Here is a 19,046-nt window from a genome sequence, read left to right on the forward strand (position 1 = left end):
GTATTATCTTTCCAAAATATATCCAAAGCAGCAATAAAACTATATGTTCCCTCCATCAAATAGGTATGTTTTCACTTCAAAAATGTATAAAATTCCATGTTGTTGTATAAACTCAAGGGACATAATGTCCACCAACAGTTTATTGCAGGTTTGGATACATTTTGGAAGGATTATACTATACTTTATTATGCAGAAAATTATTCGCCATGTTTGTTCTACAAATTAAAAACATGTATGGCGACTGTTTATTTAATTATTTCTGTAGTCAAGCTCTGTTTTTTTGTTTGTTTTTTTTTTGTCACAGTTTATTGATTTTAATGACTGGGTACTGGACAAACAAACTACACTAGATTCTATTGCTTTCAAAGTGACAAATGTTCACTCAACCGATACTCACGTGACTTTTTATCATTTTCACTTATTTCCCTGCATGTACGACACGAAGAGCTTCGAATTAAGCAAGTTGAACACTGTGTCATAGTTTAGGGATTATTGAAGAAAAATCGCCAGTAACTGAGAAAAATCAAAATGGATGCCACGGAACAAGCCGTAAAGGACTTTAGGCACTTGCAGTCTAACTTGGACCAGTTCTTCCTGATAATTATGGGAATGATAGTTCTCTGTAAGTACTGTTCTCTGTCTTGGATTATTATAATGGAATAATTGTCTTATTTTGAATCATTTAATTAAATGTCAATGTTTCTTTAAACGCCAAATGTAAAATTTATTATCTGTATACGTTACCGTCCGTCAAAACACTTTTAAATTTTGTATAGGCAATACTAAGCAATCCAAGCTTATCAATGTCGACCCAATACCTATAGACTGGTAAAGCGGGTGTCGTACACAATGACCAAGGGCGGATCCAAAATTTAGAAAACAAGAAGCCCGGAAATGCTAATTCCAGTGATCTGAGACAAGAATCCGGTTCCAAAGTGCGCACTCTCGATCCAGATGAGGGCGACTAGATCCACCCTTGATGCAGATAATAAAACTACTTGTCTCTAGGATCACCTGTGGTAAGAATATTGTCTTGTTATTGGTATATTTATGTAGGCGAAAGATTCACCCATTTTGAAGTTTTCATTTCAATGTTTTTTCGTTGTGTAATTATTTATATGCTAGCTATACTTTTTGTTTAAGTTTTTACTGATGTTCTTGAGTTTGTTCAAATGTGCACTGTTTTTCGTTTTAGTATTATTTGTGTGTTTTTTGTTTCAAGGATTTTCTGTAGTCCAATACTCCAATTTAAACTCTATCATTGTTTCGTTTCGTTTTGACGGTTTTGGTTTCTACCAATCAAAAGTTCTAATATAGCCTGTATATTCTGAAAGCTAACGTCTGCATTATTCACGAGATTCCAGTGAGTTATTAAATATATCAGTATTGATGACGGTTTGGTGCGATAAGCCCCAGAAGCGATTGAACGAAAGGGTTTTATGGTGACGTCAAGAGTTGAAAATGACTAGATATTTGATTTCGGTAACCTAGAAATGTGGATTTAATTAAGTTTAATGTATTCATTTGCTTTATGGGGTAGATAAATACTGTCGACAGTTTATCGAAACTAAAATTAGTAAACAAGCTGATGGCAGTGTAATATTTCGATTGTATCCCATAATAATTGAAATAGCACATCAGATAAACCCAATAAAACACTTTATTTTGACCTAATTGAAATGTGGTTTAGCCAAGAGGCGAAACTGAAAAGACAAGACATATTATTAGTATAAAAGTCACATCATGATTACTCAGACATATCCTTTTTTTTATTCAATACCGTATGTTTCTGTGGTTTTAATAACAAAACATATACGTTGCCCACCAGTTCTTTTATGAGGTTTCAGCATTTAAAACCTATATGATTATTATATTGCTTTTATTAAAATGCCTACTCGCGTACACAGTGTGTGATTTGATGATATATTTGTGCTAAAAACATATTCAAACTACTTTAATACAGTGATGGGATTTGTATTAAGAACATACATATGCTCGCGACAAAAAGACTACTTTTTTTTTATTGGTATAAAGTTATGTATAATGCTTAACATGAATTCAGGATTAAATGGTGTTTGACGTCCTACTGTTTTACACCGACAGGGCTAATGCACAAAAGATATGCAAGTTTCAATAATATTCTGATATATCAGGGACCCCCCCCCCCCCCCAAAAAAAAAAAAAAAAAAAAAAAAACCCAACCAAAACCCCAAAAAACAAACCGAGGTTTATCCGTGTACACACATCGAGGTATTTTGTTTGTGTTTTTGGATAGCTAAATTCTACATGAAAGTAGTGTTGGATTATTATAAATTTGTGTCGGATGTGACAAGAAATGATTCCTTTTGGCGAACACAGATTGAAGAAGAATCCCGGTAAGGATTCCAAAGTAGCCTTAGAACCGAAATGGGGAAAAGCTTTATTTTCATATTAGCATCCGTTACTAAAGTAACTAAGGTACAGTATAGGCTGTAAGTTTAGTGTCCGCCGCGCACATTGATCTGATCTCTCTCTCTCTCTCTCTCTCTCTCGCGAGCATGTTATTTAGAGTTCAAGGTTTATTATCTGCAAACCCAAACGGTCACACGTGATCCGTGTTCGGTATATTAGCAGTCATATTGCCTACACACAAAGGAAAATGGCCTCAAGCATAAAATGCTTTTTTAACTGGTACAATGTATATTACAAACGTAATATGACACGCTCATGCAAACTTTATTTATTGCATTATGTCCGCTGGGCTTGTTAAAGATGCATCATGTAAGAGCTAAATTGTCAATATTATAGTAGGGTGAATTTGGAGTCAATAGTAAATGTTTAGAACGCCGTGCTAATCCGCACAGTATTACTTAATTCAGTAAATTATATTTTAATGGATCTTAATGTTCTCCTACATTCACAAAATAATTTATCATCGTTGCCCGGATTATTTAACTAATGTTCTTCCCTTTTACAATACACCCTATAGTAATATTAATAACAGATTAATTGTTCTCAGACCCCAGCTTTCTGTTGTTAAAAATATATAAAATTCAGAAGATCGCAGTTATGGAATTCATTGCCAAATAATATTAAAAATATAAGCTCAATCAACATGTTTCGTAAGCATATTTATAGATATTTAAGTGCTTCATAATTTAATGTTTCTTGTCCATTTTTTTATTTTTATTTTTGTTTATTTTTGTTTATTTTTTTTGTTTATTTTTTGTTTATTATTATTATTTTTTTTATTTTTTTTTTTTTATATATAGATCTTTGTCATCAGCTTCCATGTTGATCCTTGTACATATATTTTGTATAAAAGTATTCATCCCTATCTTCGAGCAAATACTGTTCATGTATAATTCTATATACCTCTCATAGTGTAAATATTTTCACATTTATCAAACAGCACATCTAATATATTTATTATCATTATGTAAAACATTTGTCCCGGATTTTATGCATGTTTGGTGTTGTTAAAAGGGCAAAATGTAAGAAAGGCCCCAGACCTAATTTTCTACCCTTTTGAAATAAAGTGATTATTATTATTATTATTATTATCATTATATCCACCTTATTTACCCATCATTTATATCAATATGTACTACATATTGTCTTATATATTTCATTAAACACCCGTCTCCAGTATTGTTTGTTTCACACTTTAAATTGAGCTTATAAATTATAATTAACGTCTACGGGCTATAGCGTTTAGTTACCAGGGTATATTGTTTGTACAGACGATAGATTTTTAGGATTTTTGCCCTAGGCGATACATGGGGATTATAGACCCAAATGACAGAATTAGAAGGAAGCTGGCTACACACGTGTCTTGAAAGTTTTTAATTAATTTTTAAATTCAAATTTTAAATTTGGCATCTAACAAAGCAGACATTTTGTGGTGCCCGCTTACCACGATATCTTAAGCACGTGCTTATTTTGCTTAAAGGAGGCAAGTCTTAAACATAATATATTCTACAGTCTTCGAGTTCGACATTCCAAACTTGACTTATTGGTCAATTTGATGTTGTTATCTAACCGTGAAAAGTAGGGCTTCTGATGTTCAATATTTAGACAAAATGAAAATTTGAAAATTGGCACACGAATTGTGAGCCATAATACTTTCGAGCGCCAGTTGTTTGAAGCGACTCGATGATCGAGGCTAGACATATTCCATTCAGGAGAGTGCTTCCGGTGTAGCACCATGGGTCTTTCGTCAGACGTGAAAAGTGGACATATCGTAAAACCGGTCGCCATATCCGGCGTATGACCCATGCATTTCCTTATACTCTATATTTTTTGGAACAGCATTGTGATCGTCTAGTATTTGTAATTGTCTTCTTTGACTTCCTCTTCACGTTGTGTATTTTTTTTTACCACTCCGCCGCTAAGACATTGTCTTCTCATTAGTTAAGACGCTTGTGTTACCAGGAATAACAATGCAACAGTTCAGTTCTACATTTTATATAAAGCACCGAGTTACGTAGATTACAAGCATACTAAATTACGAGGGGTGATTGATAAGTAGTGAGCCTCGTTTGGAAAACCGTGCAACACAATGATACAACGTTTTGCACGGTCACTATTATGTTCCTCGGGCTCTGTCACAAACTTTCATCACATTCGGTTAAACTGTTTGGTTGTGACAGGTCATAACAATCAAATAGGGTCTGTTGTTATCAGAAAATGGACCATATCGAGGCGAGAGCTGTGATTAAGTATCTGCATAAAAAGGGTCTAACACCGAAAGCCATACATGATCGATGATATGGTTGAGACATTAGGAGATGATGCTCCTTCATATGCCACAATTAAAAGGTGGTCAGCTGAATTCAAGCGTGGCCGAGACAGCATTGAAGACGAACCACGCCCTGATCGACCAAACACTGTGTCAACACCTGAAATGGTACAACAAATCCATGATCTGATAATGAATGACCGGCGAGTTACTGAACGATTCATGGCTGGGGTAGTTGGTATTAGCAAGGAGAGAGTTCATTCTATTATCACTGAAACTTTGGTAATGACAAAGGTTTTAGCATGATGGGTGCCAAAGCTTTTGACGCCTGATCAAAAGCGTTCAAGACACATCATGTCAGAAGAGAATCTAGCCTTATTTGAAACCGATCCTGACCGCTTCCTAAAACAAATTGTTACTATGGATGAAACTTGGGTCCACCACTTTCAGCCAGAAACAAAAGAGCAGTGGAAACATGTGACGTCGCCGACCCCAAAGAAGGCAAAGACTGTTTCATCGGCAGGAAAGGTGATGGCCTCAGTATTCTGGGATTCTGAGGGTGTCCTCGTGGTGGATTACCTCCAAAAGGGTCAAACAATTAACGGTAGATACTATGCAGCACTTATAAGGCAGTTGAGGCAAGAAATTAAGACCAAAAGACGAGGAAAGCTGACCAAAGGTGTGATTTTCCACCAGGACAATGCACCAGTGCACAAATCAGCTGTTGCCATGTCAGCAATCCATGACTGTGGTTTTCAACTTCTTCAGCATCCACCCTACTCTCCCTGATTTAGCTCCCTCAGACTTCTATCTGTTTCCTGCTCTGAAGAAATGTCTTTCCGGTAGGCATTTTTCGTCCGGTGATGACGTCATTGCCGCTGTGGATGATTTTCTACACACCCAAGACAAAGACTTCTACAGAACTGGAATAAAGGCCCTGCAACACCGATGGCAGAGGTGTATTACATTGAAGGGGGACAGTGTTGAAAAATAAATTCATTTGATTTGAATTTTTTGTTTCTTTCTGTGTTAGGCTCACTACTTATCAATCACCCCTCGTATATTAGCATATATAGTTAAAATTAACATCTTTCTCCCAACCCCAACTCCAGCATGGCTAGACCCAGGAAACGGCTACATCATATGGTCGCCTAAAGAACCAAGGTGACGTCTTCCCTCTATGAGAATTCAGAGGCAGTCTCTAGGGACTCAGCTGGTATCTGCCCGGAACCCAATGATATCTGGGCCCTGTTTCACAAAAACTTAAATCTCTTTAAAATCGTCTTAAACTAAAATTCCATCCTAACTTAAGATAGATGCGTTTCACAAAACGATTTTAAGCATTTTAGATAAAATCCACTAAAATAATATTGTAAGTCAAAATTGTATCTTAAATTAATAGTGGCGTTTCACAAAACTATTTTAGGGACAATTTTAACTAAAATCAATTTTAACTTAGGACAGCCGTCGCCCTCTCCTAACTTAAAATCATGACATTAACAAACATTGATTAGAGCTACGTTGTGAGATCTATTGCGACATATAGATATATTTGGAATAATGATAATATTGCCAATGACCCGGGTTATATAATTTAAACATACTAAAATAATTTTTATTCAATTTCTTTTCATTGCATGAGAAATATAGCTGCGGCCCACCCGTTTATTTTATTGTAAGGCAATATAAGCAATTAGACGACGCCCAAAATTAAAACCCCAAGAACAAAAAAACCCTCAAAACCCCAGTAAACAAAACTCTTTGTTACTATTTTATATATTACCATATGATTCAAGTATAAATTATACTATTTTGAAATAATTAATAGACCCCCCAAAAAAACCTAAAATAAAAATCTAAACTCACTTCATATCTAATGTCTATAAAAATATCTTTGTAGGCCTGGAATTGTTTAAAATGAGAGAGAGAGAGAGAGAGAGAGAGAGAGAGAGAGGGGGGCGTCCACTAGACACAAACTAGGTCATTTCGGGACTAGTACATGGTTCAATTTTATTTGATTAATTCGCTTGCGTGTAGGGGTCTTTGGTAGTGGGAGGAAACCGGAGGACCCGGAGAAAACCCATGAGGTTGGACGGGCGACCCTACTCCCTGTCACGTACAACCGGGGAATCGAAACCCCGTCAGTCCTATAATAGGCATTATCCAATAAGGAGTGTGGCACTTTGGCATTTTCAAAGTATTATTGAAAGGGTCCATAGGACTGACATTTCAAATCTAGGCATCGGAACATTGGTTATTTCGCGTATTAGTTTAAAAGTTGTTAAATACATTTAAAATTCGACAAAACTTTAGTCTAGCTTAATCCTTTGGGTCTGAAATATCACATGTTTGTGAAAATTCTCAACAGTTTCTGTTATCCAAAATACCATAAAACTACGAAATTCAAGCGATTTAGTTTATCGATACGCATTATTTCCATAGAGGCCTGCGAGTAAATCAAATGCCAAGGTCACGCAAGCGACATGCAAGTTCAAGGCCAACCAACTGATACATTTCAAGACGAATAATACGCAATAAACTTATTTATTTCATCTCTCTACACTGTCTGACCATGTGCAGACATTGTTACAACGTATGGAACTCGCCGGAATTGTGCACCGCGCGAGCGCAAGCAATTTTAACTAAAATCTATTAAAATTGCATTTTATGTTACAATCGATCTTCGTGAAACGCATAAAATTTAAAATTTCATTTTGATTTTAGTTAAAATCTATTTTAGTGATTTTAGTTTAAGTTTTTGTGAAACAATGCTCAGATCTTAAAAGGCCCGGCAGTGTCTTTTATAGGATCCATATTGGCATTGGCCTTGAAATCTATCACGCTCAGATCTGTGCAATTACTGATATGATTGGATGGTAAGCCAAATGATGCAATAGGAATTTTCCAACACAAGTGACGGCATGATATAATTTTAACCCATCAATACATCATGGAACATTTAAAGTTTCATAGGTTTCTTTTATTCCTTATGTATCTCAAAACAATAATTTGATTCGTACATGTATCTGAACTCAATAATTATCTAAAGATATAATATAATGCTATTATTATTTAAAGAGCAAAAATCCTACAACCGTCTTACATTTCCACTTTCTTAAAGGACAATGTTGGTGTCAGTCATTATAACATAGATGTGATAGAACTGGTTAAACACGTTCCAAATATAATTCTAACACAGAGATCTTGCTACGATAGATGAGTAATACAGGTGTCATGAATCGGAAGTGACGAACGCTAAAGGAAACCATGAGTTATCCCTCTATATAACTGACTGAAGTGACGAATGATAACAGATATACGGCCGAATTTCTGCTCACTAATAATTCCTTCCAAGACGAAAAGTTGTTATATGTGACTGAAAGAGGATATCTGACAATTCAATAAAGTAATTGAATGTCATTAGATAAGAGAATACGAGAAAAATAGAAATAGTCCGTACATTCCCTTGTTACAGTAAAAACAGAAACGATTGAAATGAAATGTACGCCATACAGTGTGCTTTGAGGGAAATTTTGCCTGGACAGCACCACTACGGCCTACTCTTATATCGAATTCCAACTGTCAAGGAATCTTTTACGTGCACACCAATGTGTACACGGGACCTAGGTTTTTCGTCCCATCCGAACGACTAGAGAGCTGTCCTTGTGTTCATTTCTAGGTGCCAAAGAATAGAGAATTAGCTCCTTTAATGGTTAATCTAGGACTGGTTTAACGTCGTACGAATCGGCACTAATCGTGCATCATCATATTATTGTAATGTATTTATTATACAGTTATAATGTTGGACAATAAACTAGATGAAAAATTGCACTCACAGTAAGCAATAAAGGCTTTTTGTAAAGAAAAACAGCCATGCATTAAGAACAAAAAATTATAATAAACATGAAATTCAGTTTTGATTGGTTTGAAATTATTTGTAAAAAGTATTTCTTTTAGAATTTTACGTAAAATTCTAACATAATAGTTTTTTGCTTCAGTAGAATTGAGTAAATATATTTATTTATAGAAGCAAATATTTAGAAAGCTTTTGACGTCAGTCATCACAAAAGTCAACCGAGTTCACCTTAATTTTGCTTTATAAACCGGTTTCTCGACAAAAAATTGTGATATTTTTAAAACCAATTTGAATTATTTATGACCTTACATTTCTTCGAACAACGGGAGATGGGGGTAAAGCTATGTTTGAATGAAAACAAGGAATTGATCACACTGATCAGCAGTGAATTTTCCATAGGCCGCTACAATATTAGAAGATCTCTGTGAAACAGATTGGGAATTGATAGCAAAGTAGGCTAATCAAAAATAAAACCGAAACGAAATAAAAGTTTTGCTGTTAATTAGAGTGCCGTGCCCAACTGTTACACGTTTCCTCATACAATTGAAAATGCGCGGTATAGGGAACTATTACCATATTTCTAAGCTCTTAAATTCAGGCACTTAGTTAAATCAGCACCCTTTTAGCACACGGTCTGGTAGCCTTGACTCGACGTCTGGTACATAACTAAACATTTTTTAAAAAATGGAAACCAGATAACAAATTCTAAGAAATAGCTGAGGGTGGATCTCCGTGAGACTAATTTTTAAGAAATCAAAGAATCGTGTAAGGGATACCAAAATTTTGTAACACCAAGGTACCGGTCACAATAGTACATATAGTGTCACATTTCAAGTACTAGTCATCTTGGTCATGATTTGTTAATCCTAAACAAATTCTTCTCTAATGAGTTGGCGTTTTAATCTTTTCAAGTCCGTTAAAATGCTCTCTACATTTTATAGGCATTCCTTCAAGGATTCAGAAAAAGTAACTCCCGTGTCTGTAAGGAAAATATTGTAAAAGCCTTAGGGATTTTTCACGTTCCAAGATGGTGGCACTTCTGGTTCGATCGACAAACTTCATATTTTGTGTACGCATGAACAGTTTCTTAGTTAGTACAAGTCAATCTGACCTACTTTTGTTCCGATTTTTTTGGAAAATTTTGATCCTTTATTTCTCCAAGGGGAGATAAGTTACAATATTTCTAATGACATCGTTCAAGTTACACCAGTCAGATCTACTTACATTCCAAATGTCATGAAAATCGTACTAATATTAGGTACTACCTATTCATTAGACAAAAAAATTCGGAAAAAAAATGAATTTTGAAAATTGCATAGACTAAATTTAAGATACTTTGAAAACCTGGAAAAGACGAAACTTAAACATACATTATGCAAGAGTTAAATCTGCCTATTGCAAGTCTTTATTTAGGGTTCAGTTATTATAGAAATTATTAATTAGACCTTTATTTACACGACAAGCTCAAAATCAACTCTGTAGACCCACGGATGGCTTGGATACAGTTTGGATTTAAGCAATCGTCCATTTAAAATTAAATCAATAAATGGCGGACCAAGCTAATATAACGTTTACCGTTAGTCGCTGATGTCACTACCGGAAACTGGTGATGAAAGGCCTGCCATGCAAGGCTACCATAGCTATTGAGCATGTTACATGATACTCGAGAATAGTGGGTGGAGTTTTCGTCTGTCAATCAAACGATCGCTAATTCTCATAGACGGTGCAGACACAATTGATGCCTATTTCTAGTCCAAACCTCCAACGATATAATTCCGTTCAGAACAAAGTAATTTGACTGAAATTTTCAACCTTTTCATTTTTTATCATCTATTTTTGAATTATTATAGCAAGAATGACCAACTCTTTATAAAACGCTTAACTAATGTATCTTTAAAGAAGTTGTCAAACTTCCGGGACGAAATCAAAAGGTCAAAAAGTCGCAAAGTTACAGCTATGTAGGTCAAATTTGGTACGTTAAATTCGGTGATTTAAGATTCGTAAAACGTTTTGAAAATATATTCATTCCAAAGCCACCAATCAATAAGCTTTCGTATAAAGCTTAAAAAAACCTGACTTGTTTAGAACTGTCTGAACTCTGTTTTAGAGAAATTAACACTGAAATCGACAAGATAGCGTCCCTTAATTTCTTCACAAAGACTAGTTGTGAAAAATGTTGATGAATTGATTATAGTTTACACTTCATCAAAAAGGTGCCATTGTTTAGGGTCAGGAGGGTGTTTAATTTTAGGTCTGTTTAATAACGATAACAACTTACGTTATTGTTCATTTGTGTGAAACAGGCTATCAGGACATTGTAAAGACCACCCGAAAAACCCCCCAAAAAACACCCCGCTATATAACTTTTGATAATAATGATCAAATCATCTGATCTTTCCAGACAATTAAAGAAATTAATAACACCCTCTCTGACATCCAGTCTCCGCCTAGAACAAAATCGTGACTCTAAAGTGCTACATTTAAACTTTACAATGAATTACGGTACACAAGGCCCTAAAGAGAAAATCCCATGCATATAAACCCATTAGCGAAAGGGCAAATTGACGTTCTAATTGGGACTATCTAAAGGTAATCTGTATTTAAATAGCGAAGTAGCATCAGGTGTCCCAGAAATAGTAAGCATACCCTGCCCCGCATCACGATCCTGAAGTACCAGAAATTACATCCCACTTCTACTCGTTGCCACTGGCAACCTTTGATAAAACTGTCCTGTTTAATTGCAATACAAGCTTAAAAGTATCCATGTATCAGAAATGTACAGAAAGTGTACTGATCATTTCTGATACACGGATACTTTTATACCGTTTTAAATATCTATCAAGCAATAAGTAGCGGACGTTTAGTCCGACCCAGATCGCAATTGATAACGAGGTTCTAACCAATGTACATGAAACAACTAGTCAAAATCATAGTAACAAAACAAAATGGGGGGAACTACATGGCAGTTCAAAAACATATACAATGACATTAAATTAACATAACAACATATTACAAAAATCAATTATTATACATACCAATTGGCATCTATTTCATAATTTGGTTTGATTTATATTAATATGCAAAATATATAAATTAGGATATTGAATAATTATTTTAATTAATTGTGATGATAGAAAGCGCAGTTCTCTTGCTGGACACTTCACAGGCATTGAAAATAAGCAGGATGAAAAAAACCGCCTAGAAAGTCATAAACTTTATTACAAATAAATTTCAACGGAAGAACCATTCGCCGATGCATACTTTCACCAGGAATGACCCACGTTTCGCATTTCCTTTACACTACATTTAATAATATCGCAGTCCTCTACGCCATAGACAATGTTTTGACGATGTGGTCTAAACAAACACGTGATTGTTTTACGCTCAGAGTATCATAGCAAGACGCACGTGTAAATACTACTCAGGTCGTCTCTCCACTGCGAAATCATTCTACCATGAAATGTAACGTGAGGCTCAGAAAGGGATAAATAATGAAAGAACAGAATTTTGTATTTGTCACTTTTCGGTTGAAACGACTCGATAATAAATACTATTTTTCACATTTTGCTTCACAATACTCGATAGAAATGTGATGTAAGTAACTTATTAGCACCTTTCCTCGGTGTATCGGTGAATATCAGGACAGTTTTGGTCGGGAGCCGCCTCGGCTCCGCCTCGGCTGGGCCCCTCGACCAAAACTGTCCTGATATTCACCGATACACCTCGGAAAGTGTGCTAATAACTACTACATACATATCAACTAAAAAGATATGAAATAATAGTAAACTGAACAGACTTTTGAATGGGTCAATAATTTCTTGGCGACGCCCATGAAATTTCTGGTTAATAGTTTTATCTCAATAGTTCGATGTTAACAATTTGCCTTTTGTCAAGCATCCTCGGTAACCCCAGTGGTCTCATTCAGTTCTACTCCACTACACCCCGGGTTAATCCATAGGATTTCCACGATTTCAAATTATCTGCTCTGGTCTTGATTGTAGCTTATGTCTACGAACCAATCAAAAAACAGTTTACAAACAAGTCTAATAAAACGGCATTCGTTTCGCGTTCGTTTTTATAAGGGTAGATAACCCTATTCATGTCTATTTACTGAATGATTTATGTAAATAATGTATGTATATATTTCTCATTCATTTATATTTAATTGTATTATCTGTAGTATGTTTCGCTGATTTCAAATATATATAACATCTATTTGTTTGACTTTCGTTATTATTATTATTTTTCGTTCTTTGTCTAAAATGTTCCATTCTGTTATGTTTATTATTATTGAACTTAAAGCTGAACTCCGATTAGTGTGCGATATAGCTTTATTTAACGTTCACTTTCACCACACAAACAAAACTACTTGTCTGTGATATCACCTCGGTGGAAGCGGACGTGAAAAAACAACTAACTCACACATACAAAAATAAAAAAAATAATTAAATAAAAGGTAACGCCCAAAACAACCGCCATACTTGTTTTCAATTTCTTGAACTAACATGGCAATCGCTTTGAGCGGACAAATACACAGGCAAGCCAAGCCGACTTCCAGTATATACCGTGTCAAGCGAAGTGTCCAGATCCGGTTAGCTAGTCAACTACTAATTACCTCCTGACTGACTGAAGTTTTTTCACTATCAGCTCACAGAAAATATTATTGCTACACGGGTGTTAGTGGAGTAGAACGGAATGAGACCACTGTGAATACCGAGGATATTTGGCAAGCAGTCATCATAAAGTGTACATGCTTTGACATATCAGATAAACTGAGAAATGATAGCCCCTTAAGCAGCGACTGATGTATATTGCTGTATTTACGACTGAAAAGTTCAGAGTGTTCCTTTTATCACGAATCTGAATACAGTAGGATCTAATTGATAAGCCTAACTTCAAGTTTGGTCAAAGGTCACGAGATGTAAACAGGGCTAGCGCTAATCCTAACCCTAACCCTGGACCTAGCCCTAATGCTTGCCCTAACCTACAATCTCGCCAACAATCACGTGTCCTAACCTTATTTACATCTCAGCGGCCTTGACGAAAATTGAGTTGGCCGTAACAAATAGATCTGGCCATCTGAATACTGGGTTCTTGAAATTTATCAATTTACATCAAAAACATTTTAAACACTGTCATGGCCTCATAACACGCCAACAAGAAAACTGATGGCAGTTATGGTTCCTCTGAAAATGGTCATAAATATTAACATACATGTAATACAGTGTTACTGATGGTGTTGATGGTGTTAAATCTGTTTGGTATTGTATATAGGTGGTAAATATTGTGCCCACAGAAGTTGTTTTACAACATGTCATAGCAGAATGGCACACGGGAAACCTTACCACAGCCTGGACAAAGTTTAATTGTTAATATTATTCTATTTTCAGTGATGCAATGTGGTTTTGCCTTTCTAGAAGCTGGTGCTGTACGCAGTAAAAACTCTACAAACATTTTAATTAAAAATTTAATGGATCAATGTAAGTATATGTTATCAATAAAAACATATACATGTATATATACATTTACTATTACTTGATATCCTTTTTTATCTAATGAAACACTGAATCTAGAGGAATCCCAAATGAAATAAAATATTGGATACTCCTTTATTAAGCTGATATCAAACTTAAAGCCTCGATGTTTTTCGCCAAAATATCAAATTTCTCACGGTTTAATTCAGGCTAATATGTACTTAGATTGACTATTTAACATTTAACGAATAAAAAAACAACGTGAAAATACCAACGCTAGATAATTGCCCGACTTACTGCATAGCGAGCGGCACAGATCGATGAAATTTCAATTCTAAATATCTTTGTAAATACTCAACGGATTTATACAATTCTTGGACTGATATTCCTATCAGAGATTGGTTGTTCATGGTAGTTATTTGTGATTATATTGAGCTAAAATGGCACATCGGGACTTATATTATTTCATATTTTGCCCCACCCCCAACCCACCCGTACTTCCATTGGATTAACTAAGTCATTTATCGATTTGATCATAACCCTTTAGCAACGTGGAGCTTAGAGTACCACATATGCACAGTAAAATACAAAAGTACAAGTGAGAAGTGGCATGGAGTTTTATAGAATCACTAACATTTATCCTCGATTTACATAATAAAACACGTATTCATGCGCGACTTTTTTCTGAGCAATGTTGCTTCTGTATATTCTTTAATAGCCTGTTTCAGAAAAGTAGGACGTTAAACCCTATTGTAATTCAATTTAATAGCTTGTAGCACAGAGGGTAAACACATTAGAGACACCAGAGTCATGACTATAAGATAATGCATTTTATTTCAGTTGTCGCTGGAATTGCTTACTGGCTTTTTGGATTTCCATTTGCTTTTGGAAATGGCAACGAATTTATTGGTTACAGTTTTTGGGCAACATACGAGCTCGAAGAAACCAGACTGGCGCTATTTTTCTTCCAGTATGTATTTGCCGCCACAGCAGCTACTATAGTCTCTGGTGCTATGGCTGAAAGATGTGAATTTATAGCTTATATCGTTTACAGTATTTTGATAACGGGTAAGTTTTAGAAAAGCGTGCTGATAGTAATAAGATATAACTACAAGGATGAACTGTGGAAGTAGACCCTGAGCCTGGCACGAAAACAAGGCCGAAAAGGGACCCTGACAAAAAAGGCCATCAAACCACACGAGAACATTAATTTTTTTTATGGGAACCCCGAGCCCCCCAAACTTACAGACTCCTTCTCTATTCACCTCCGAATTACTCGACCACAGCAATGACAATTACCGTCATAAATTGTGATTCCGGAGATCTCCCCTTGTCGTCACGATAACAACACAAATTTGTCAAAATGTCATGGTACTTTACATCCCGTGACAATTTGCTTACGCCGACTTGGTACCCCCAGTGCTGTAAATAAAGAGGCCGTGTTGACTTAGTGGATAAGACGCTGGCTCGTTAACCATGGGGTCTCGGGTTCGTTCCTTGTGCGGGAGGAGGGCCTGACGGGGAACATGTTCTAGTCATTCAGATGGGATGAAAGACAGAGGTCACCTGTACACATTGGTGTGTATGTAAAAGAAAAACTTGACAGTTGGAATTCTAAATAAAGAGTAGGTCTAAGTGCCGCTGTCAGTGCAATGTTTCCCCCGTAGCAAACTGTCCGTTTTCATTAGCCCAGTCGGTGCAGAAAAGTAGGACGTTAAACACCATTTAATTCATGCAATGCTATACTGAATCCTTAAGACTAGATTTGGGAGGAGATTTGATAACGTAATGGATCCTTAAGACCAGATATGGGAATATTTAGTCATGCTAATATCAATCCTTAAGACTTAAAATTGGGAAGATTTGATCGTATATTGAATCCTTAAGAAAGGGGTTGAAAATGTAACAAGATTTGAGAAGATTTAGTAATGTTAATATGAATCCTTTAGACTAGTCAGAGTTAGGAATCTTTGGTAATGTAATAAAACCTAGATTTGGGAAGATTTAGTAATGTTAATGTGAATCCTTAGGACTAGAGTTGGGAAGATTTGGTAACGTAATGAATTCTTAAGACTAGAGATAGAACGATTTGGTAATGTAACAAAATCCTTTTAAGGAGCAAAGATTGAAAACTGCCGCTGTTGTGATGATGATGAATACAATGATATCAATGCTTACCTTTAGGTTTTATTTATCCTGTGGTAACACATTGGGTTTGGTCTGACAATGCCTGGTTAACTGCAGGAATGGATTATACTTTCAACAACGAAACGGTCACCATTGGTTACAAGGTAACATATCTATCTTATTAAGTTAGTTTATTCATTATGAAATATTACACCTTTTCTGTCTATTATGAAAAAGGTACATTAAAACAGATATCAGACATCATGTCGTGGATTTCTGTCTAGATTGGATTATCCAGAATTATCTTCAAGCTACAAGATTAGCCTACAGAAAAGATAGAGCTAATACTAGATCTACTTTAATCGAATTCAACAAATAATATATAGCTAATACCAGTCTAGTTTGCGCAAACGTATCTAACTGACAGGGATTCAGAAATCCGGTTAATCCAATTCAGTCAATAAGGTACAGCTAATACTAGTCGAGTGTAACCAAACGTATGAAACTGATAGGGAAGCAGAAGGCTGGTTAACCGAATTCAACCAAGAAGGTACATCTAATACTAGTCTAGTTTAACCAAACTGATGGGGAAGCAGAAACTGGGTTATCGAATTCAACCAATACGATAGAGTTAATGATAGGGGTCAGCAATCTGGTTAATCGACTTTTCATTTGACTAATTACCAATACTTGGAGCCCAAGGAACAAGTTTAGGAGGCAGTAGACTCAATAATTTGAATATGTTATAACCCATGCCCTGCTAGTCAATTGGAATACTCCTTGTAGTGTTTCGCTTGATTAAATCTAATCCCATTCTAGAGGGTGATTTCTTGGGTTATTTTAAGGGCGATTTATTTTTACCGGAGTATATTTTCTGGTTTGTACGTGTTTCAGAAAAGGTGGTTTTAAAAACAACACTGTAATCTAAAATATGTTGATCTTATTGTAGGATTTTGCTGGAAGTGGCGTTGTACATGTGCTGGGTGGAATAGCTGCTCTTGTTGGAGCGACACTACTTGGTCCCCGTAAAGGAAGATTCCATAAAGGCAGCAAGACAGTGGTACCCATCAGAGGACATTCTGTTCCTGTAAGTATAATTTTATTGATTACAGTTAAAGGCATGCGATTGAACTACGTGATTTGCTAGTATGATGGATAATACTACAGATGAATCACGACGGGCAGTTTTATTACTCCTGTCGATATTAATGGTAATGGTGATAGTGAATACTAAAGAAGTAGGATAGGATTTGCATGACATTTAAGTTGGCCTGCTCTCATTGGCCATGGCACCTCTAATAGCAATTACTGAGATTTTTCCAAATGAAATTTAAAATTCTGCAAGGTTTACGCTCCCAGCCCTTTTTAATAGGGCCGAACACTTCTTGTGGTAAACAGGAATGCCCCAATTAAACGATTTATGTGTAGTGACATCACAATTTTATTAGTTTTTTGATAGAAATATTTTAATGTTACATTACAGTTGGCTGCTCTGGGTGGTTTCATCTTGTTGTTTGGTTTCTTGGCGTTTAACGGTGGATCCCAGTTAACTATTTCTAACGCTGGGGATGGTGAAGCGATCAGTTTATCGGTTGTTAATACCATTATATCTGGTTCCATGTCGGCCTTGGTCTCTCTGATCATTAACAGACTTACCGGAACCAGTAAATGGAGTTTATTGACCACGTTGAACGGTGCTTTGACTGGAATGGTAAGATACGATTTATAAAAATTGAGTGTCATTTACGTGTAGCTACAAAGAATGCATTGTTATTATGACAAGAACGGTGCACGAAGTGGTATATTAAGGGACACTACCCCGGGTAGTTCCGTTTTATCTAAGAAGTTCAATATTGTTTTTGTTTCTTCTCTTAACTGTAGGTAGTGACTAATGTGGTATACAAAGGTACAGTACTCGCCTTCTAATACAATGTTTTTATTTGTACTTTAGTATCATTCTAGGAATCCGCTTCCAACTGCATGTAACTAACTCCTTGAAAGCCACATTTGTAGGATCTGGGCCCTTATTCACGAAAACTTAAACTAAGATACAATCGAAATTTTAAGAAATACTGCAATTCGATTGGCTGACCAGTAAAATCAATTTGCATATATCCAATGAAGTTGCAGTATTTCTTAAAATTTCGGTTGTAACTTAGTTTAAGTTTTCGTGAATAAGGGCCCAGGACGTTATAACGCCTATATTTGGATTTTGCAAATTTGTCTCAAATTTTAAATGCATATTAATTTGTATTTTGTTTAGCAACCAACGAAAACCACCCATTCGCTAAACCCTCTTTACACCGTTGAGTAAGAGGTGACCCTTGTCTATTTCTATACTCTACGAGCTGAACTCCTGAACTCAGGCTATTATTATTGTGTAATAATTTTGGTAGATTGGATTTAAAGTACATTTACTAAAATTATGATTCATCAAACTCTTACTTCCTAAGACATTTAATTTTATATTTTTCTGTTTAGGTTGCTATCTGTGCTGGATGTAATGTTTACCATCCTTGGGCAGCTTGTGTTGTTGGATTTTTTGCTGCGATCTCCTACAAACTAATCAACACGATAGTCACTAGTTTATATATTGATGATCCACTTGATGCCGTAGCTGGTAAGTCGTAAGTCAGCGTATAGATAATCGGATTGAAACACGTCGATTAGTGGTAAATGACGACCAGCGATATAAAGCAATGGGGCGTACCTTTATTTAGCTATTATAAGGAGAGAGAGGGAGAGAGATTTAACCTCCCCTCGACGAAAACTGGGTCATTTTGGTCTAACATATGATACAATGTTATTTCAATAATTCGTTGTCGCGTAGCGGGGTTTAGCTATGAGTGGAACCGGAGGACCCTGAGAA

The 19,046-nt window shown here is 35.8% G+C and overlaps 1 protein-coding gene across 2 annotated transcripts in view; it reads left to right on the forward strand.

The window, feature by feature from the left end:
* The first annotated feature begins 400 nt into the window (after positions 1–400).
* The window catches only part of LOC126823613 (putative ammonium transporter 1), a 28,692-nt gene continuing 10,046 nt past the window's right edge, over positions 401–19,046 (forward strand). For both annotated transcript variants that reach the window (XM_050552560.2, XM_050552561.2), the window contains exons 1-7: positions 401–622; positions 13,967–14,056; positions 14,891–15,118; positions 16,235–16,341; positions 17,127–17,264; positions 17,661–17,888; positions 18,659–18,797. In XM_050552560.2, the coding sequence (XP_050408517.1) occupies positions 529–622; positions 13,967–14,056; positions 14,891–15,118; positions 16,235–16,341; positions 17,127–17,264; positions 17,661–17,888; positions 18,659–18,797 (1,024 nt within the window). In that variant the 5' untranslated portion in view covers positions 401–528. The remainder of the gene's footprint in view (positions 623–13,966; positions 14,057–14,890; positions 15,119–16,234; positions 16,342–17,126; positions 17,265–17,660; positions 17,889–18,658; positions 18,798–19,046) is intronic.

Source organism: Patella vulgata, chromosome 6 (assembly GCF_932274485.2).
Source record: "Patella vulgata chromosome 6, xgPatVulg1.2, whole genome shotgun sequence".
NCBI classification, from domain to species: domain Eukaryota; kingdom Metazoa; phylum Mollusca; class Gastropoda; family Patellidae; genus Patella; species Patella vulgata.